Source organism: Somniosus microcephalus, chromosome 13, assembly GCF_052327205.1.
Source record: "Somniosus microcephalus isolate GS21.2 chromosome 13, FLI_Smic_1.0, whole genome shotgun sequence".
In the NCBI taxonomy this organism is placed as follows: Eukaryota; Metazoa; Chordata; class Chondrichthyes; order Squaliformes; family Somniosidae; genus Somniosus; species Somniosus microcephalus.
The window spans coordinates 4,558,090-4,581,299 of record NC_140999.1 but is presented as its reverse complement, the minus strand read 5'-3'; the positions used below and the strand labels follow the sequence as shown (position 1 = coordinate 4,581,299).

General features: G+C 51.9%; 1 protein-coding gene across 5 annotated transcripts in view; it reads left to right on the top strand.

Moving 5' to 3' along the window:
• ano8b (anoctamin 8b) overlaps positions 1–23,210 on the top strand; it is a 105,974-nt gene that overhangs the window by 24,014 nt on the left and 58,750 nt on the right. For 3 of the 5 annotated variants that reach the window (XM_086004373.1, XM_086004372.1, XM_086004377.1), the window contains exons 2-3: positions 12,582–12,692; positions 22,347–22,479. In XM_086004373.1, coding sequence (XP_085860499.1) covers positions 12,582–12,692; positions 22,347–22,479 — 244 coding nt within the window. Of the gene's footprint in view, positions 1–7,627; positions 7,928–11,180; positions 11,936–12,581; positions 12,693–22,346; positions 22,480–23,210 lie in introns of those variants that run through there. The other 2 variants (XM_086004374.1, XM_086004375.1) reach the window with 2 other exon arrangements.

The window sequence follows — 23,210 nt, the reverse complement described above, 5'->3', positions numbered from 1 at the left end:
CTCGCTCACACACACACTTTCACGCTCTGTCTCTCACACACACTTTCACTCTGTCACACACACTTTCACACTCTCTCTCACACACTTTCACACTCTCTCTCACACACACTTTCACATTCTCTCTCACACACACTTTCATGCTCACTCTCACACACACTTTCACACTCTCTCTCTCTCTCACACACTTTCACACTCTCTCTCTCACACACACTTTCACCCTCTCTCTCACACACACTTTCACACTCTCACACACACTTTCACACTCTCTCACACACACTTTCACACTCTCTCTCACACACACTTTCACACACACTTTCACACTCTCTCACACACTTTCACACTCTCTCTCACACACACTTTCACGCTCTCTCACACACACTTTCACACTGTCTCTCACACACACTTTCACGCTCGTTCTCTCTCTCACACACACTTTCACGTTCTCGCTCTCACACACACTTTCACGCTCTGTCTCTCACACACAGTTTCACACTCACACTTTCACACTCCCTCTCACACACACTTTCACACTCTCACACACTTTCACACTCTCACACACACTTTCACACTCTCTCACACACTTTCACACTCTCACACACACTTTCACACTCTCTCACACACACTTTCACACTCTCTCTCACAGACACTTTCACACTCACTCTCGCTCTCACACACACTTTCACACTCTCACACACACTTTCACACGCTCTCTCTCACACACACTTTCACGCCCTCTCTCACACACACTTGCACACTCACTCTTTCTCATACACTTTCACACTCTCCCTCTCACACACACTTTCACCCTCTCTCTCTCACACACTTTCACACTCTCTCTCTCACACACACACTCTCACATGCTCTACCTCTCACACACACTTTCACACTCCCTCTCTCTCACACACTTTCACGCGCTCTCTCTCTCACACACACTTTCACGCTCTCTCTCGCACACACTTTCATGCTCTCTCTCTCACACACACTTTCACACTCTGTCACACACACTTTCATTCTCTGTCACACACACTTTCACACTCTCACAGACACTTTCACACTCTCTCCCACACTTTCACGCTCTCTCACACACACTTTCACACTCTCTTTCTCTCTCACACAAACTTTCACACCCTCTCTCTCACACACACTTGCACACTCACTCTTTCTCATACACTTTCACACTCACACACACTTTCGCACTCTCTCACACACACACTTTCACGCTCACTCTCTCTCTCACACTTTCACCCTCTCTCTCTCACACACGTTTTCATGCTCTCTCTCTCTCACACACTTTCACGCTCTCTCTCTCACACACACTTTCACTCTCTCTCACACACACTTTCACAGCCTCTCTCACGCACACTTTCACACTCTCTCTCTCTCACACACTTTCACGCTCTCTCTCTCACACACACTTTCACTCTCTCTCACACACGTTTTCATGCTCTCTCTCTCTCACACACTTTCACACTCTCTCTCTCACACACTTTCACACTCTCTCTCTCACACACACTTTCACACTCTCACACACACTTTCACACTCTCTCACACACACTTTCACACTCTCTCACACACACTTTCACGCTCTCTCTCACACACACTTTCACGCTCTCTCTCTCACACACACTTTCACCCTCTCATCTTTCACACACACTTTCACACTCTCTCTCTCACACACACTTTCACACTCTCTCTCACACACTTTCACACTCTCTCACACACTTTCACACTCTCTCTCACACACACTTTCACACTCTCTCTCTCACACACTTTCACACTCTCTCTCTCACACACACTTTCACACTCTCACACACACTTTCACACTCTCTCTCTCACACACTTTCACACTCTCTCTCTCACACACACTTTCACACTCTCACACACACTTTCACACTCTCTCACACACACTTTCACGCTCTCTCTCACACACACTTTCACCCTCTCATCTTTCACACACACTTTCACACTCTCTCTCTCACACACACTTTCACGCTCGTTCTCTCTCTCACACACACTTTCACGCTCTCGCTCTCACACACACTTTCACGCTCTGTCTCTCACACACACTTTCACACTCTCTCTCACACACACTTTCACACTCTCTCACACACTTTCACACTCTCTCACACACACTTTCGCACTCTCTCTCACAAACTTTCACACTCTCTCACACTTTCACACTCTCTCACACACACTTTCACACTCTCTCTCTCTCTCACAGGCACTTTCACACTCACTCTCGCTCTCACACACACTTTCACACTCTCACACACACTTTCACACGCGCTCTCTCACACACACTTTCACACTCTCTCTCTCACACACACTTTCACACTCTCACACACACTTTCACACTCTCTCACACACACTTTCACACTCTCTCTCTCACACACACTTTCACACTCTCACACACACTTTCACGCTCTCTCTCTCACACACACTTTCACCCTCTCATCTTTCACACACACTTTCACACTCTCTCTCTCACACACACTTTCACACTCTCTCTCACACACTTTCACACTCTCTCACACACTTTCACACTCTCTCTCACACACACTTTCACACTCTCTCTCTCACACACTTTCACACTCTCTCTCTCACACACACTTTCACACTCTCACACACACTTTCACACTCTCTCACACACACTTTCACGCTCTCTCTCACACACACTTTCACGCTCTCTCTCACACACACTTTCACCCTCTCATCTTTCACACACACTTTCACACTCTCTCTCTCACACACACTTTCACGCTCGTTCTCTCTCTCACACACACTTTCACGCTCTCGCTCTCACACACACTTTCACGCTCTGTCTCTCACACACACTTTCACACTCTCTCACACTTTCACACTCTCTCTCACACACACTTTCACACTCTCTCACACACTTTCACACTCTCTCACACACACTTTCGCACTCTCTCTCACACACTTTCACACTCTCTCACACTTTCACACTCTCTCACACACACTTTCACACTCTCTCTCTCTCTCACAGGCACTTTCACACTCACTCTCGCTCTCACACACACTTTCACACTCTCACACACACTTTCACACGCGCTCTCTCTCACACACACTTTCACGCCCACTCTCACACACACTTGCACACTCACTCTTTCTCATACACTTTCACACTCTCCCTCTCACACACACTTTCACCCTCTCTCTCACACACACTTTCACCCTCTCTCTCACACACACTTTCATGCTCTCTCTCTCACACACACTTTCACAACCTCTCTCACGCACACTTTCACACTCTCTCTCACACACACTTTCACGCTCTCTCTCTCACACACACTTTCACGCTCTCTCTCTCTCACACACACTTTCACACCCTCTCTCACACACACTTTCACTTTCTCATACGCACACTTTCACTCTCTCTCACACACACTTTCACGCTCTCTCTCTCACACACACTTTCACACTCTCTCTCACACACACTTTCAACCTCTCTCTCACACACACACTTTCACACGCTCTACCTCTCACACACACTTTCACACCCTCTCTCACACACACTTTCACTTTCTCATACGCACACTTTCACTCTCTCTCACACACACTTTCACGCTCTCTCTCTCACACACACTTTCAACCTCTCTCTCTCACACACACTTTCAACCTCTCTCTCACACACACACTTTCACACGCTCTACCTCTCACACACACTTTCACACCCTCTCTCACACACACTTTCACACTCACACACACTTTCACGCTCTCTCCCTCACACACACTTTCACACTCTCTCTCTCACACTCACTTTCACACTCTCTCTCTCACACACACACTTTCACGCTCTCTCTCGCACACCCACTTTCACGCCCTCTCTCTCACACTCACTTTCACACTCTCTCTCTCACACTCACTTTCACACTCTCTCTCTCACACACACACTTTCACGCTCTCTCTCGCACACCCACTTTCACGCCCTCTCTCTCACACTCACTTTCACGCTCTCTCTCGCACACCCACTTTCACGCCCTCTCTCTCACACACACTTTCACATTCTCTCTCTCACACACACATTTTCACATTCACTCTCTCACACACACTTTCACTCTCACACACTTTCACACTCACACACACTTTCGCACTCTCACCCTTTCACGCTCACTCTCTCTCACACACTTTCACACTCTCTCACACACTTTCACACTCTCACACACACTTTCACACTCTCACACACTTTCACACACTTTCGCACTCTCTCTCACCCTTTCACGCTCTCTCTCTCACACTTTCACACTCTCTCGCTCACACACTTTCACATTCTCACACACACTTTCACAGTCTCTGTCTCTCACACTTTCACGCTCACAGTCTCTCTCACACACACTTTCACATTCTCTCTCTCACACACACTTTCACACTCTGTCTCTCACACTTTCACGCTCACTCTCTCACACTTTCACATTCTCACACACACTTTCACAGTCTCTGTCTCTTACACTTTCACGCTCACAGTCTCTCACACACATTTTCACATTCTCTCTCTCTCACACACACTTTCACACTCTGTCTCTCACACTTTCACGCTCACTCTCTCACACACACTTTCACATTCTCTCTCTCTCACACACACTTTCACACTCTGTCTCTCACACTTTCACGCTCACAGTCTCTCTCACACACACTTTCACATTCTCTCTCTCTCTCTCACACACACTTTCACACTCTGTCTCTCACACTTTCACGCTCACTCTCTCACACACACTTTCACACTCTCTCGCTCTCACACAATGATGCTGCAGCCTGCGGAGACATTCTGTTATCCACTGTACCATCCACCCACTGACCCCTGACCTCATTTCTACAACAGTGCTTTCAGCCAATCTCATTGTGAACACAGCAAGTTTTCACAAGCAGCCGTTCTGCCCCCATTCCCCGACCCAGGCGTCGGTACCAGGCCGAGGGCAGAACAGCCAGCGCATTGTGCCTCGGTGTCTGGCCCAGCCTGTCACTGACTGACAGGTGGGAGTCAGAACTCAAAGAAAGACTTGTATTTATATAGCGCCGTTCACAACCAACGTGCTTCACAGCCAATGAAGTACTTTTTGAAGCGTAGTCACCGTTGTAATGTAGCAAACGAGGCACCCAATTTGTGCACAGCAAGATCCCAAAAACAGCAATGTGAGAAATGACCAGATCATCTGCTTTTACAAAAGGCGGCGAAATTTGATAATGCCCCGTTTCGGGACGGTATCGCTGGCGAGGCGGGACATCCTGCACCCGGCGAGGAAGTCCCGCCCCCGCCGCGAAATTCGCCTTACCGCCACGCCCAGGAAGTGGAGCGCAATGTTGGGTGATCCACTTCTGGCTGGGGTGGTAACCAAGGCGATGTTGTCATGCAGCGCTCGGCGGAGCACTGCCGCGCTTCAACGCCCCTCCCCTTCAGTTAAGGGGGAGGGGCCGCCGCGCGCCCGGCTGGGCCTCCGATGGCCCACACTGGGATCGGTCCTGGGCGGCGTGGTGCCGCGGCAGCAGCCCGGCGCTGTGTCTCAGCGGCGTGCTGCGCGATGGTGACCAGGACCACCACGGAGGGCCGACCCGGAGGTCAGCCCAAAAAAAATAAAATGGCGGCACGGGCCGCGGCCGCACCTCCCCTTTAACTACCGCCCCGTGAGCGGAGGTCGGCCCGGCTCGTGACCTGCGAGGCTGGTGCTGACACCGCCAGCGGCAGACCCGCAGGGAGCAGCCGAATTTCTGCCACAGGGCGTTAAGGTAGCGCTTCAGCAACGCCCCGCCGAATTTCGCGGGAGACGCTCCCGCCCCGGGCGATAACCTCTTTGCGCTCTGTTAGCGCCCCCGGAGGCGCCAACGGCAGGTGCAAAGGAGCCAAATTTCGCCCCCATAGAATGGACAGCACAGAAACAGGCCATTCGGCCCGACTGCTCCGTGCCGGTGTTTCTGCTCCACACGAGCCTCCTCCCACCCCTCTTCATCTCACCCCATCAGCATATCCTTCGATTCCTTTCTCCCTCATGTGTTTATCCAGCTTCCCCTTAAATGCATCTATACTATTCACCTCAACCACTCCCTGTGGCAGCGAGTTCCACATTCTCACCACTCTCTGGGTAAAGAAGTTTCTCCTGAATTCACAATTGGATTTATTAGTGACTCTCTTATATTTATAATTTTGTCTGATTTACGCCCCTGTGAAGCGCCTTGGGATGATCTACTACGTTAAAGGCGCTGTATAAATACCAGTTTCTCTGGTTTCTACAAATCCAGTTACAAATTAAGGGAGATTCCCGTATTTGCTTAATTTGTTTCTTTTTAATATTTTTCAATCAGACGGATTAACAGTGTTCCCGGAGATTAATTAGTTGTGGAATGTAAGCACAAATATTGATCCCTACAACACTGCTAACAATTCCTGGAATCCAATGTATTAAAAAACGCTTGGATCAGTCTGGGATGGGTCCTGGTCTGGGATGGGTCTTGGTCTGGGATCGGTCCTGGTCTGGGATCGGTCCTGGTCTGGGATGGGTCCTGGTCTGGAATGGGTCCTGGTCTGGGATCAATCCTGGTCCGGGATCGGTCCTGGTCTGGGATCGGTCCTGGTCTGGGATGGGTTCTGGTCTGGGATCAATCCTGGTCTTGGATCAATCCTGGTCTTGGATCAATCCTGGTCTGGGATCAATCCTGGTCTGGGATGGGTCCTGGTCTGGGATTGGTCCTGGTCTTGGATCGGTCCTGGTCTGGGATGGGTCTTGGTCTGGAATGGGTCCTGGTCTGGGATCAATCCTGGTCTGGGATGGGTCCTGGTCTGGGATGGGTCCTGGTCTGGGATGGGTCCTGGTCTGGGATGGGTCCTGGTCTGAGATGGGTCCTGGACTGGGATCAATCCTGGTCTGGATCCGTCCTGGTCTGGGATCAGACCTGGTCTGAGATCAATCCTGGTCTGGGATGGGTCCTGGTCTGGGATGGGTCCTGGTCTGGGATCAATCCTGGTCTGGGATCAATCCTGGTCTGGGATGGGTCCTGGTCTGGGATCAATCCTGGTCTGGGATCGGTCCTGGTCTGGTATCGGTCCTGGTCTGGGATCGATCCTGGTCTGGGATGGATCCTGGTCTGGGATGAGTCCTGGTCTGGGATGGGTCTTGGTCTGGGATGGGTCCTGGTCTGGGATGGGTCCTGGTCTGGGTCGGTCCTGGTCTGGGATCAGTCCTGGTCTGGGATCGGTCCTGGTCTCGATCGGTCCTGGTCTGGGATCGGTCCTGGTCTGGGATCGGTCCTGGTCTGGGATCGGTCCTGGTCTGGGATGGGTCCTGGTCTGGGATCGGTCCTGGTCTGGGATCAATCCTGGTCTGGGATCAATCCTGGTCTGGGATCGGTCCTGGTCTGGGATCGGTCCTGGTCTGGGATCAGTCCTGGTCTGGGATGGGTCCTGGTCTGGGATGGGTCCTGGTCTGGGATGGGTCCTGGTCTGGAGGCAGGAGGTCGTGTGATGAAATCCTCAGGAATATGCCCAAGCAGAGTTGGCGACCCCTATTGAAAAGGCCGGCGATGAATATTCAGCCAGCAGCCAAACCACTTACCGTGGAAACCCGAGCCTTGACCCCCGACCCCTAATCCCCGGCCTTTCCCCTCTGCCTCGTCCACTGCCCAGTGTTTGGACTTGTCTGAAGGTCGGGGGTCTCGGAAGCTGAGAGTAGCGAGCGGATCGATGGTCTGCAGTGGGTTCAAGGGGATCGACCAGAACCTCATGATCCGAGTGCTCGTGACAGGGGGCTTTCATTCACGTCTCGGTACCTGGTTGACAGATTAATGCTCGTGCTCTCCTGATTTAAAGGAGAGAGATTGGAGCAAGACGGGGAGAGAGAGAGAGAGAGAGAGAGAGAGAGAGGCAACTGAGAGCCCTAAAGATGGTCTGCAGCCGAGAGCACGGGGATTACTGACCAGCGTAAGTCTTTGCTTCGTGCAGCTAACAGCTGCTAATGTGTGGCCGCCGATTCTTTGTGGCTGAGTCTGAACATTTTTCAAAGTGGATTAGAGACAAACGGAACACCAGGTGCCGTTCCACAGGGCTTACACGCGTTTGGGTTTTTAAGTTTTCTTTCGTCTCTGGGACAGGCTGTGGTTCCGTGAGTACTGACACCTCACCCAATCCTGCCCTCACCAGATACTCTCACACACTCACACACACCCACAGACGCTCACACACACACACACACACATACACCCACCCACACACATTCCAGTGCGCGCACACACACCCACATGCAATTTCCATCCGAGGAGGGTGCAAATCCTGGCCAATGCTTATTCTTCATGTCGCAGGGCACTGAGGCAAATTGTAGGTCCTACTGAACTGTACCACACCGTACCCCACTGTACTGCACTGTATTCCATTGTACTGCACTGTACCCCACTGCACCCCACTGCACCCCACTGCACCGCACTGTACCGCACTGTATCCCACTGTACCACACTGTACCGCACTGTATCCCACTGTACCGCACTATACCCCACTGTATCCCACTGTACCGCACTGTATCCCACTGTACCCCACTGTATCCCACTGTACTGCACTGTACCGCACTGTACCCCACTGTATCCCACTGTACAGCACTATACCACACTGTACCGCACTGTACCCCACTGTATCCCACTGTACCGCACTGTACCGCACTGTATCCCACTGTACAGCACTATACCACACTGTACCCCACTGTACCGCACTGTATCCCACTGTATCCCACTGTACCGCACTGTATCCCACTGTACCCCACTGTATCCCACTGTACTGCACTGTACCGCACTGTACCCCACTGTACCGCACTGTATCCCACTGTACAGCACTATACCACACTGTACCGCACTGTACCCCACTGTATCCCACTGTACCGCACTGTATCCCACTGTATCCCACTGTACCGCACTGTATCCCACTGTACAGCACTATACCACACTGTACCGCACTGTACCCCACTGTACCGCACTGTACCCCACTGTATCCCACTGTACCCCACTGTATCCCACTGTACAGCACTGTTGTAAACACGATTTGCAATGACGCTCTTCACTGACCCTAGGATAGCAGGACTATAAGTAAAGATTTAAAAATATGAAAATATAAAAGATGATGAAACATTCCTCGTTTATTGAAAACTAAGATGTGATCCAATGGAGGTCTTTAAGATTATGCAGGGCTTCGATCGGGTGTTTGTGGAGAAACTGTTTCCACTTGTGGGGGAGGCCAGGACAAGGGGGCGTGAATATAAGATGGTCTCTAACGGATTAAATAAAGAATTTAGGAGGAATTTCTTTACCCAGAGAGCGGTGAGAATGTGGAACTCGCTGCCACAGGGAGTGGCTGAAGCACCGAGCGCCGAGAGATTTAAGGGGAGGCTGGATGCGGAACATGAGGGAGAGCGATACGGGGGGCACGGGGTGGGGGGGGGCGCGCGGGAGGAGGCTCCTGTGGTGTAGAATCATAGGGGAGAAATTGGGTGCCCTTGCGCTTCCCGTTATCGCTGCCGGGGGCAATAACAGGGCGCTAACCACTTACCGCCCGGGTGCGGCGAGAGTATCGCCTCCCACTAAATTTAGCGGCAGGTTTGCGGCGGCTGTACGGCGTTGCGCCCCGATTTCCTTCGCTCGGAGATCGTGACATCATCGCCGTGCGCGTCGCCCCGGTAGCGCCTCGGACTCGAACTTCGGTTCCCACCCCCTGCGGCATTGCCGGACGACGACACCGGCAGCTGCCGGAGGCGTTGACCAGGAGGCCGGGCGCTTCGGGGGGGCGAAAGTTAAAGGGGAGGTTGCCGAGGTAAGTGCCTACAGTTTTTTTTAAATTGTTTGGGTCAATTTGTTTTCCTTCTCTTGGGTACGCGATCGATCGGCCCGGCGCTCTGCTGGAGTTGCGCCGGGCTGAATGGGCCAGATCGCGGCCGCCGTCGGGGACCAGCTGACCAGTCCCAATGCAGAGCCTGCAGTGATGGCCCTTCCCTTTAAGGGAGCGAAGGAGCCTCGGACCGCAGCAGCGCTGCACGACCAACGATCCACCTGCGTCCTTTAGCGCGCCAGGAAAAACGTGGAACGCTTCATTTACTGCTCCACTTCCTTCCTGGGGCGCTAAACCCAATTTCATCAAAGCTGGGAATCATTAGCGCCTGTCACTAACTTTCCCAGCTTTCAAAGGTTACCGCCCCCAAACGGGGCGATAATGCATTTCTCCCCCCTTGGAATCATACAGCACAGAAGGAGGCCATTCGGCCCATCGTGCCTGTGCCGGCTCTTTGGTCGAGCTCTCCAATTAGTCCCACTCCCCCCTGCCCTTTCCCCAGAGCCCTGCAAATGTTCCCTTTTCAAGTATTTCTCCAATTCCCTTTTGAAGGTCACTATTGAATCTGCTTCCACCGCCCTTTCAGGCTATGAACACCAGCAAAGACCAGCTGGGCCGGATGGCCTGTTTCTGTGCTGTAGGCTCTGTAAAACCTTTCACCATGGCTGATATAGATTGTACTTCAAGGGACAGGAGCTGTGGAGTTCTCAAGAAGCTCGACACCATCCAGGACAAAGCAGCCCGCTTGATTGGCACCCCATCCACCACCTTAAACATTCACTCCCTCCACCACTGGCGCACCGTGGCTGCAGTGTGTACCATCTACAAGATGCACTGCAGCAACTCGCCAAGGCTTCTTCGGCAGCACCTCCCAAACCCGCCACCTCTTCCACCTAGAAGGACAAGGGCAGCAGGCGCATGGAAACACCACCACCTCCAAGTTCCCCGCCAAGTCACACACCATCCTGACTTGGAAATATATCGGCCGTTCCTTCATCGCCGCTGGGTCAAAATCCTGGAACTCCCTCCCTAACAGCACTGTGGGAGCACCTTCACCACACGGACTGCAGCGGTTCAAGAAGGCGGCTCACCACCACCTTCTCGAGGGCAACTAGGGATGGGCAATAAATGCTGGCCTCGCCGGCGACGCCCACATTCCAGGAACGAATACAAAGAAAAAGTTGGAGCTGAGAGTCGGTTCCCTGTGGGTTAATAACATGTTGGGAACATGAAGGTTCTTGTGTAAATTGACTCCTTGTGAACAGAGGGTCCCAGCTGCAGTTGTTAAACTGAAGTCCGAGCTCATTCAGCAGTGGGCTTGTTGACAGTTTAAAGCTCCTGGCACTGTCTCAAGCTGGATCAGTTTCTGCGGAAGGCAGACCTCAGTACAGCAGAGGTTACAATTCGTGAAGGAGGGAAGATTAGGCCCGAGCCTTGCTTTAGATGTGCTTACAGTTCAGACTCAACAACAACAACATACTTTGCATTTATACAGCGCCTTAAACGTAGTAAAACGTCCCAAGGCGCTTCACAGGAGCGATTATCGGACAAAATTTGACACCGAGCCACATAAGGCGATATTAGGAGAGGCGACCAAAAGCTTGGTCAAAGAAATAGGTTTTAAAGAGCGTCTTAAAGGAGGAGAGAGCGGCGGAGAGGTTTAGGAAGAGAATTCCAGAGCTCAGGGGCCCCAGGCAGCTGAAGGCACGGCCGCTAATGGCAGTGCGATTAAAATCGGGGATACGCAAGAGGCCAGAATCAGAGGAGCGCAGAGATCTCGGAGGGTTGTAGGGCTGGAGTAGATTACGGAGATAGGGAGGGGTGAGGCGATGGAGGGATTTGAAAACAAGGATGAGAATTTTAAAATCGAAGCGTTGCCAGACCGGGAGCCAATGTAGGTCAGCGAGGACAGGGGGTGATGGGTGAACGGTGTCCTTCTCGTCTGAAGCACTATCTTGGTGCTGGTCGGGTGCCAGGAGGCTTTTAACACACAATTAGAGCCCTGGGTTTGTGGCTTTGCACTCTGCTGCAGTGTCCCAGCGACTGGCCTCCGTGTTACACTCCGGATCCTGAGATTACACTCCGCTCCCGAGGCTCCTGGGATTCAGTAGCGCAGAGGCTGAGGTGAGGCAGCTCCTGTCTGGCAGAGAGCCCGGCCGATGTCAGGAGAATAGAAACCGAGCGTACAGCAGGGCAGCCAGCTGATCAATCTACGGCTGAAATGCGATGTGCTCAGCATTGAATGCTTGGAGAAAATGGAACATGCAGGGGCTGAGGCTGCACTGGGGGCTGAGGCTGCACTGGGGCTGAGGCTGCACTGTGGCGTGAGCTTGCACTGGGGGCTGAGGCTGCACTGGGGCTGAGGCTGCACTGGGGGTGAGGCTGCACTGGGGCTGAGGCTGCACTGGGGGTGAGGCTGTACTGGGGGTGAGGTTGCAGCGAGCTTCTCAAACGCCTCACCGACCAAAATGAACTCACATTTGTACGCAAAAGCTTAATGTTTTTGTAGCTCTCTCCCTCCCCTCTCTCTCCTTCCCCTCTCTCTCCCTCCCCTCTCTCTCCCTCCCCTCTCTCTCCTTCCCCTCTCTCTCCCTCCCCTCTCTCTCCCTCCCCTCTCTCTCCTTCCCCTCTCTCTCCCTCCCCTCTCTCTCCCTCCCCTCTCTCTCCCTCCCCTCTCTCTCTCTCTCCCTCCCCTCTCTCTGTCTCCTTCTCTCGTGAGATGAAGTGTGCTCTTTCCTGTAGCTGATTCTGTTTCCGTATCTCCGCACAGATAAACTATTCGGCAAAAGCTTCCTCCAGGCGGGACGTTACATCATGTCCCATAAATCATGGATGAAGACAATTCCAACGGAGAATTGTGACGTACTGATGACTTTTCCAGGTACAATTAACTCCTCCATAAAAGTAATTTGCTCAGAGATAGTGTGTAATCACGGCTGTTTCATAGAAACATAGAAGATAGGAGCAGGAGTAGGCCATTCGGCCCCTCGAGCCTGTTCTGCCATTTAATGAGATCATGGCTGATCATCCAAATTCAGTACCCTGTCCCTGCTTTCTCCCCATATCCCTTGATCCCTTTAGCCTTAAGAAATATATCCAACTCCTTCTTGAATATATTTAATGAATTGGCCTCAACTGCCTTCTGTGGTAGAGAATTCCACGGGTTCACCACTCTCTGGGTGAAGAAATTCCTCCTCATCTCTGTCCTAAATGGCTTACCCCTTATCCTTAGACTGTGACCCCTGGTTCTGGACTCCCCGACCATCGGGAACATCTTTCCTGCATCTAGTCTGTCTAGTCCTGTTAGAATGTTATAAGTTTCAATGAGATCCCCTCTCATTCTTCTAAACTCTAGCTCCTGGAGCAACTCGCATGTTACGGGAAATGTTGAGGTTATTCACTTTGGTAGGAAGAATAGAAAAACAGAATTTTATTAAATGGTGAGAAATTTTAAATGTTGGTGTTCGGAGAGATTTAGGTGTCCTTATACATGAAACACAATGTTAACATGCAGGTACAGCAAGCAATTAGGAAGGCAAATGGAATGTTGGCCTTTATTGCAAGGGGGATGGAGTATAAAACCAGGGAAGTCCTGTTACAACTGTACAGGGCGTTGGTGAGACCACACCTGGAGTACTGCGTACAGTTTTGGTCTCCTTATTTAAGGAGAGATATACTTGCATTGGAGGCAGTTCAGAGAAGGTTCACGAGGTTGATTCCGGAGATGAAGGGGTTGTCTTATGAGGAAAGGTTGAGCAGGTTGGGCCTGTACACATTGGAGTTTAGAAGAATGAGAGGGGATCTTATTGAAATGTATAAGATTCTGAGGGGGATTGACAGGGTAGATGCTGAGAGGATGTTTCCCCTCGTGGGGGAATCTAGAACTAGGGGGCATAGTCTCAGAATAAGGGGTCGCCCATTTAAGACGGAGATGAGGAGGAATTTCTTCTCTGAGGGTCGTAAATCTGTGGAATTCTCTGCCCCAGAGAGCTGTGGAGGCGGAGTCAGTGAATATATTCAAGGTGGAGATTGACAGCTTTTTGCATGATAAGGGAGTCAAGGGTTATGGGGAGCGGGCAGGGAAATGGAGCTGAGGCCAGGATCAGATCAGCCATGATCTTATTAAATGGCGGAGCAGGCTTGAGGGGCCAAATGGCTACTCCTGCTCCTATTTCTTATGTTAGATTGATTACTGGGATGAGAGGGCTGTCCTACGAGGAGAGATTGAGTAGAATGGGCCGATACTCTCTGGGGTTTAGAAGAATGAGAGGTGATTTCATAAGAACATAAGAAATTGGAGCAGGAGTCGGCCATTCGGCCCTTCGAGCCTGCTCCGCCATTCAATGAGATCATGGCTGATCTTCTGCCTCAACTCCATTCACCGGCCCGATCGCCATATCCCTTGATGCCCTTACTAGTCAGAAATCTATCGACTTCTGTTTTGAATATACCCAATGACTGAGCCTCCACAGCCCTCTGGGGTAGAGAATTCTAAAGATTCACCACCCTCGGTGTGAAGAAATTTCTTCTCATCTCAGTCCTGAATGGCCTACCTTTTATCTTGAGGCTGTGGCCCCTGGTTCTAGACTCCCCAGCCAAGGGAAACATTCTCCCAGCATCCATCCTATCAAGCCCTGTAATAATTTTGTATGCTTCAATGAGATCCCCTTTCATTCTTCTGAATTCAAGAGAATACAGGCCTAGTTTACTCAATCTCTTCTCATACGACAGTCCCGCCATCCCAGGAATCAATCTCGTGAACCTTCGTTGCACTCCCTCTACGGCAAGTATATCCTTCCTTAGGTAAGGAGACCAAAATTGTACACAGTACTCCAGGTGTGGTCTCACCAAGGCCCTATATAATTGTAGCTTCTTTACTCCTGTACTCAAATCCTCTTGTAATGAAGGCCAGCATACCATTTACCTTCCTAATGGCTTGCTGTACCTGCACATTCACTTCTAATCTCTTGATTGACACTGTGCTCTACATCACTGATACTGTGCCCTACATTACCACTACTGTTTGGTGGCCTATACACAACTCCCACCAATGTTTTCCGCCCTTTGCTGTTTCTTAGCTCCACCCAAACTGATTCCAGTTCTACATCACGATCTGCCGAGCCAAGATCTTTTATCTCTACCATACTGATCTCATCCCTTATTAACAGCGCTACGCCGCCTCCTTTTCCTTTTTGTCTGTCTTTCCTAAATGTTGAGTACCCTGGAACATTCAGTTCCCAGCTTTGGTTACCCTGCAACCATGTCTCTGTAATGCCAATTACATCATACCCATTTACTTCTATTAGTGCCATTAATTCATCCACCTTGTTGCGAATGCTACATGCAATTAGATAAAGTGCTTTCAACTTTGCCTGTTTAATATTTGTCTGCACTTTGACCCTCTTTACTGTTGGCCTTTGTTTCTGCTCCCTACTAGTTTTGCTGATTACTTTTCTAACTTGCACTTCCAGCTTTGTTTCTCTCCGTTCTGGGCCCACACTTAGGTTCCCAGCCCCCTGACAAACTAGTTTAAATCCTTCCCAACAGCACTAGCAAACCCCCCGCGAGGATGTTGGTCCCGTTTCTGCCGAGGCGTAACCCGTCCAGCTTGTACAGGTCCCACCTTCCCCAGAATCGGTCCCAATACCTCAGGAATTTAAATCCCTCCTTCCTACACCACCTCTCCAGCCATGCATTCATCTGGTCTATTCTCCTATTTCTGCTCTCGCTAGCACGTGGCACTGGGAGTAATCCTGAGATTACTACCTTTGAGGTCCTGCTTTTTAATTTATTTCCTAGCTCCCTATATTCTGCTTGCAGGACCTCGTCCCTCTTTCTACCTATGTCGTTGGTACCGATATGGACCACGACCTCTGGCTGTTCACCCTCCCCCTTCAGAATGCCCGGCAGCCGCTCAGTGACATCCTTGACCCTGGCACCAGGGAGGCAACATACCATCTTGGAGTCACGTCTGCGGCCGCAGAAACATCTATCTGTTCCCCTTGCGATAGAATCCCCTATCACTATTGCTCTCCCACTCTTTTTCCTCCCTTCCTGTGCAGCTGGGCCACTCGTAGTGCCACGGACTTGGCTCTTGCTGCATTCCCCTGAGAAACCATCTCCCCCCAGCAGTATCCAAAATGGAAAATCTGCTGGAGAAACATACAAGATTCTGAGGGGGATTGACAGGGTAGATGCTGAGAGGTTGTTTCCCCCTGGCTGGAGAGTCTAGAACCAGGGGTCATAGTCTCAGGCTAAGGGGTAGGCCATTTAAGACTGAGATGAGGAGGAATTTCTTCACTCAGAGGGTTGTGAATCTTTGGAATTCTCTGCCCCAGAGGGCTGTGGAGGCTCAGTCGTTGAGTATATTCAAGGCTGAGATCGAGAGATTTTTGGACTCTAGGGGAATCGAGGGATATGGGGATCGGGCGGGAAAGTGGAGTTGAGGTCGATGATCAGCCGTGATCTTATTGAATGGCGGAGCAGGCTCGAGGGGCCGAATGGCCAACTCCTGCTCCTAATTCTTATGTTCTTGTGCATCCGGGGGGTGGTGAGTATGGAGGGCTGGTCACCATTCTAATCTCATGTCTGTACATATTGCCATATCTTTGTTTAGCAAACGGGCATCTCCTTTAAATTTCGGTTACTGCCCCACTCTGTATTTGGCTAAAAACATTCCTGGGCCTCTGCAGACGGGATCCAAACCTTTCCAATTCAGTTGGTGGGTTGCTCCAGGGAGCAGATAACCTTTCGCTGGAGTGTAACAAAATGGCCGCTCGGCCAACTGGATGGTCAATCCTGGGAGGAAAGCTCGGGGCTGAGATTGACCATCAACTTATCCAGGGTGTTGGCCGAGGCTCAGTGGGTCGCACGCTCCCTCTCTCTCTGAGTCAGAAGGTTGTGGGTTCAAGTCCCACTCCAGAGACTGGAGCCCATAATCTAGGCTGACATTCCCAGCCAGTGCTGAGGGAGCGCCGCACTGTCGGAGGGTCAGTACTGAGGGAGCGCTGCACTGTCGGAGGGGCAGTACTGAGGGAGCGCTGCACTGTCGGAGGGGCAGTACTGAGGGAGTGTTGCACTGTCGGAGGGGCAGTACTGAGGAAGTGCCGCACTGTTGGAGGGGCAGTACTGAGGGAGTGCTGCACTGTCGGAGGGGCAGTACTGAGGGAGCGCTGCGCTGTCGGAGGGGCAGTACTGAGGGAGCGCCGCACTGTCGGAGGGGCAGTACTGAGGGAGCGCCGCACTGTCGGAGGGGCAGTACTGAGGGAGCGCCGCACTGTCGGAGGGGCAGTACTGAGGGAGCGCCGCACTGTCGGAGGGTCAGTACTGAGGGAGCGCTGCACTGTCGGAGGGGCAGTACTGAGGGAGCGCTGCACTGTCGGAGGGGCAGTACTGAGGGAGTGTTGCACTGTCGGAGGGGCAGTGCTGAGGGAGTGCCGCACTGTTGGAGGGGCAGTACTGAGGGAGCGCTGCACTGTCGGAGGGGCAGTACTGAGGGAGCGCCGCACTGTCGAAGGGGCAGTACTGAGGGAGCGCCGCACTGTCGGAGATGCCGTCTTTCAGATGAAACGTTAAACCGAGGCCCCGTCTGCCCCTCTCAGGTGGATGTAAAGGATCCTACAGCCACTATTTTGAAGAAGAGCAGGGGGGGGAGTTCTCCCCGGTGTCCTGGGGCCACTATTTATCCCTCAAACAACATCACTAAAAACAGATGATCTGGTCATTTATCACATGGCTGCTTTTGTGGGATCTTGCTGTGCGCACATTGGCTGCCGCGTTTCCTACATTACAACAGTGACTGCACTTCAAAAAAAGTACTTCATTGGCTTTGGGACGTCCTGAGGGCATGAAAGGCGCTGTAGAAATGCAAGTCTTTTCTTTTGATGTACGTGGGAGTAAAATGTTCATATACACAGGGGATATGCTGTATAAATAGTCTCGATATAAAGACAGGGGCCTAGAAATTGAGTTGGCGCCGCGCCCGGGCTTTAGCGCCGGAAATTTAGCGCTGGCGCTAAGTCCCCCTGCGCGCGCCAAAAATTCAGTAGCGCTGCGCCCAGACGGCTGCCGGCGCTACTGGAGGGTGTCAGCGCCTCGCAATGGGCGCTGACTGCCGCATTGCGGCGCTAATCCGCCACTGCGGCACCCGATGCGGTGCGGCAGGCTGGGGAAGTGCAGGCCTCCTCCTTCCGTTAAGGAGGAGCTGCCTGCACCCGACCGCTGGCTGTTGATCTGTGGAGAAAAATGAGCCCGGCACCTCGGAGAAGTGCCGGGCTCGCGGCCCACACGCATCTGTGCCGCGGGGGGGTGTTGGAGGAGTCCGGGGAGGGAGGTGCGGGCAGGCGGCCACCGGGAAAGCGGCCGGCCGCCGCGCGACCTTAATGCGCCGGCGCTAAGACCCGTAGCGAACTTTTGAAAAATCGTTGGTTGCGGCTGCCACGGGCGAGGCGGCCGCAACTCAATTTCGGCGTTCGGGCGCGTTGCCACGGCAACCAGGACGCTGCGCACACCGATGACGTCATCGGTGCCGGCGCAGCGCAACCGGCTAACGCCGATGGCAGCGCCCAAGTGAATTTCTCAATCGGCTGTACTTGCGGCGCTTGGCCCTCTAGCGCCTCAAAATGGGCGCTAACCCCACTCAATTTCTAGGCCAGGGTATGTTATATATGTTAAAGAGTGAGAAGGATAGTAACAGACTTCAGGAGGACAGAGACAGGCTGGTGAAATGGGTGGACACGTGGCAGATGAAATTTAACACAGGGAAGTGTGAGGCGAGGCAGTATAAACTAAATGGTATAATTTTTAAAAGGGTGCAGGAACAGGGAGTCCTGGGGGTGGATGTACACAAGCCTTTGAAGTTGGCTGGACAAGTTGAGAAGGTGGTTTAAAAAAGCAGACGGGATCCTTGGCTTTTTAATTAGAGGCATAGATTACAAAGGCAAGAAAGTTAGACTAAAGCTTTTTAAATCACTGGCTGGGCCTCAGCTGGAGTATTGTGTCCAATTCTGGGCACTGCACTTTAGGAAGGATGTCAAGGCCTTGGAGAGGGTGCAGAGGAGATTTACTAGAATGGCCCCAGGGATGAGGGACTTCAGTGATGTGGAGAGACTGGAGAAGCTGGGGTTGTTCTCCTCAGAGCAGAGAAGGTTAAGGGGAGATTTGACAGAGGTGTTCATAATTATGAGGAGTTTTGATCGAGTAAATAAGGAGAAAGTGTTTCCAGTGGCAGGAGGGTCGGTAACCAGAGGACACAGATTGAAGATAATCGGTAAAAGAACCAGAGGGGAGATGAGGAGAATGTTTTTACGCAGCGAGTTGTTGTGATCTGGAATGCGCTGCCTGAAAGGGCGGTGGAAGCAGATTCAATAGGAACTTTCAAAAGGGAATTGGAGAAATACCTGAAGGGGAAAATTGCAGGGCTTTGGTGAAAGAGCAGGGGGAGTGGGACTAATTGGAGAGCTCTTTCAAAGAGCCGGCACAGGCACGATGGGCCGAATGGCCTCCTTCTGTGCTGTATCATTGTATGATTCAACATGATCTAGATATACACATGGTACGTTATATATACAGGGTATGTTATAGACAGGGTGTCCAGATTGCTTCTGGTGGGAGTGTCAGGTCAAGGGTCACAGGTCATAGTGCAGCAACAATAGCACCCAGCGCTGCTGAGATTGGAGAAAGGGGGCCCGAGTGAGAAGGAGGACAAAGGATGTGAGGGGCAGCTCGAACAAAGTGACCGTTTTTTTTATGGGGGGCTTTTGGAGTCGGAGGGATGTAGCAAGCGAGGCAAAGAGGTTTTGGGAGAGGGTTACGGAGAGCAGGGATATGATGGCTGTCACCGGAGCGAAGGGAATAGGGAAGGGGGAGCGGAGTGTTAGGCTGGCGAAGGTCATATCCCTTAATACCTTTGGTTAACCAAAGTCTATCAACATCAGATTTAAAATTAACAATTGATCGAGCATCAATTGCCGTTTGCGGAAGAGAGTTCCAAACTTCGACCACCCTGTGTGTGTAGAAACGTTTCCTAATTTCACTCCTGAAAGGTCTGGCTCTAATTTTTAGATGATGCCCCCTAGTCCTAGAATCCCCAACCAGCGGAAATAGTTTCTCTCTCTCTACCCTGTCTGTTCCCCTTAATATCCTGAAAACTTCGATCAGATCACCCCTTAACCTGCTAAGGAAAGGAGAAGGCGGAGGGGTGACCTGATCGAGGTCTTTGGGATTATGACAGGTTTCGATAGGCTAGACGTGAGAAGATGTTCCCACTTGTGGAGGAGACCAGAACTAGGGGCCGTCAATATAAGACAGTCACTAATAAATCCAATGGGGAATTCAGGAGAAACTTCTTTACCCAGAGAGTGGTGAGAATGTGGAACTCGCTCCCACAGGGAGTGGTTGAGGCGAATAGTATAGATGCATTTAAGGGGAAGCTGGATAAACACATGAGGGAGAGGGGAATAGAAGGATATGTTGATGGGGTGAGATGAAGAGGGGTGGGAGGAGGCTCGTGTGGAGCAGAAACACCGGCACGGATCAGTCGGGCCGAATGGCCTGTTTCTGTGCCGTACATTTTCTGTAATTCTATGAGGGAGAGATCAGAGCTAATCCTGCCCTCTCCTCCAATGTCCGCTCACACCATGATCAGGAGCAGGAGGGACGGCCCATTGCAGCATGCCCTCCAGTGGCCCCTTCGCTGAGATTAGCTGACGTCTCCAGTTAAAATCCTCTCCGTCAGTGTCCTGCTCCCGATAACGTCACTGACTGGGCACCTTTCACCTGACAGCGCCAATCACAGCGCTGGAACTCAGCGGATTACCGCGGCCCCTCAACCCTCCCGCCTAAAACCGCAGCCAGAGTTCAGTCCACCCCTCCCTCGTCTGCTTCCCCCGACCCCCCGCCGTCCCCCCCTCCCCCCACTGCCGGGGTCGTGACGCATCGCCCTGGAAACCATATCACTACCGAACCGGGGTGCGATCTCGACGCTGTACACGAAGCCTAATGAGGCAGTGGTGGGGCGGGGCGGGGGGCAGGACTGCGGCTAATTGATCCGCCCACTTGAACGCCAGTCGAGCTCATTGCGCTGGGGGGAGGGGGAGGTTATCGAGGGGGGGGGTCGAGCGATCATTGGCCCCAACAATCACAGCACAAGGACAGGTCACATTCTTTAAAAAGAACTTGCATTTCTATAGCGCCTTTCACGACCACCGGACATCCCAAAGCGCTTCACAGCCAATGAAGTACTTTTTGAAGTGTAATCACTGTTGTAATGCAGGAAATACAGCAGCCAATTTGCGCACAGCAAGCTCCCACAAACAGCAATGTGACAATGACCAGATAATCTGTTTTAGTGATGTTGATTGAGGGATAAATATTGGCCCCAGGACACCGGGGAGAACTCCCTTGCTCTTCTTTGAAATAGTGGCCGTGGAATGTTGGCTTTCATTGCTAGGGGGATAGAATATAAAAATAGGGAGGTATTGCTTCAGTTGTACAAGGTATTGGTGAGACCGCACCTGGAATACTGCGTACAGTTTTGGTGTCCATACTTAAGAAAGGACATACTTGCTCTCGAGTCAGTACAAAGAAGGTTCACTCGGTTAATCCCGGGGATGAGGGGATGGACATATGAGGAGAGGTTGAGTAGATTGGGACTCTACTCATTGGAGTTCAGAAGAATGAGAGGCGATCTTATTGAAACATACAAGATTGTGAAGGGGTTGGATCGGGTGGATGTGGGGAGGATGTTCCCGATGATGGGTGAAACTAGAACTAGGGGGCATAGTCTTAGAATAAGGGGCTGCTCTTTCAAAACTGAGATGAGGAGGAACTACTTCACTCAGAGGGTGGTAGGTCCATGGAATATGCTGCCCCAAAAAGCTGTAGAAGCTACATCATTACATAAATTTAAAACAGAAATAGACAGTTTCCTAGAAGTAAAGGGAATTAAGGGTTACGGGGAGCGGGCAGGAAATTGGACATGAGTCCAGGTTCGGATCGGACATGGCCCTGTGAGTAGCGGAGCGGGCCCAGGGGCCGTGTAGCCTGATCCTGCTCCTATTTCGTGTGTCTAATTCTGTTAGATTCAGGAGATGGTTCTGTGATAGTGGATTGGCGGTTAGGATCAGATCAGCCATGATCTTATTGAATGGCGGAGCAGGCTCGAGGGGCCGATTGGCCTACTCCTGCTCCTATTTCTTATGTTCTTATGTTCTTATGAGAGAGCAGACGGGGCCTCGGTTTAACACCTCATCCAAAAGACGGCACCTCTGACAGTGCAGCACTCCCTCAATACTACTTGCAGAGCTCAAAGTCGCTGGGTCAAACACCTGGAACTCCCTCCCTAACAGCACTGTGGGAGTACCTTCACCACACGGACTGCAGCGGTTCAAGAAGGCGGCTCGCCACCACCTTCTCAAGGGCAACTAGGGATGGGCGATAAATGCTGGCCTTGCCAGCGACACCCACATCCCGTGAATGAATTAAATAAAAGGGAGCCCAAATATTGGAGGGAGATTTGTTTCATTTATTCCAACAGATGCAACAGATGACCACACGTTGCTATGGCTACTGAACCACATCCGGCTGGGAATCCCGGAGCTGATCATCCAGATTCGGCATCACAAACACACCAACGTTTACGCATTCTTCGTGACAGCAACCTATGAGAAGTAGGTGGGGCCCGGGTCCTGTGTGAATCTCTAACATTGAGAGGGGGCTGAGTGGGGTGAGGGGCAGCGCTCCCTGTAGCTGCGCCTTGTTCGGCGCGGCCGGTTCCTTTTAGTGCGCGGTCCCTTTAAATTTCTGTGCATGCTCGGTATTTACAGTGGAGCGGCCGGCGCGGGGCCTTTCAAATTACTGTGCGGCCACGCGGTGCGCACCTTAGCGGGAACATTGGTGAAGGGTGCCTGTAGTCCTGGGTGGCAGGGAGGTCTGCTGTATGGTGTGCATGTGGGGTGGTGTCCAAGGTTAGCGTGGACTGTGTACGCGAGCTGACTGCGGACAGTGTACGTGAGCTGACTGCGCATTGTGTACGTGAGCTGACTGCGGTCCGTGTACGCGAGCTGACTGCGGTCCATGTATGCGAGCTGACTGCGGTCCGTGTATGCGAGCTGACTGCGGTCCGTGTACGTGAGCTGACTGCGGTCCGTGTACGCGAGCTGACTGCGGTCCGTGTACGTGAGCTGACTGCTGTCCGTGTACACGAGCTGACTGCGGACCGTGTACGGGAGCTGACTGCAGTCCGTGTACGCGAGCTGACTGTGGTCCGTGTACGCGAGCTGACTGCGGACCGTGTACGCGAGCTGACTGCGGACCGTGTACTCGAGCTGACTGCGGACCGTGTACTCGATCTGACTGCGGTCCGTGTACTCGATCTGACTGCGGTCCGTGTACTCGAGCT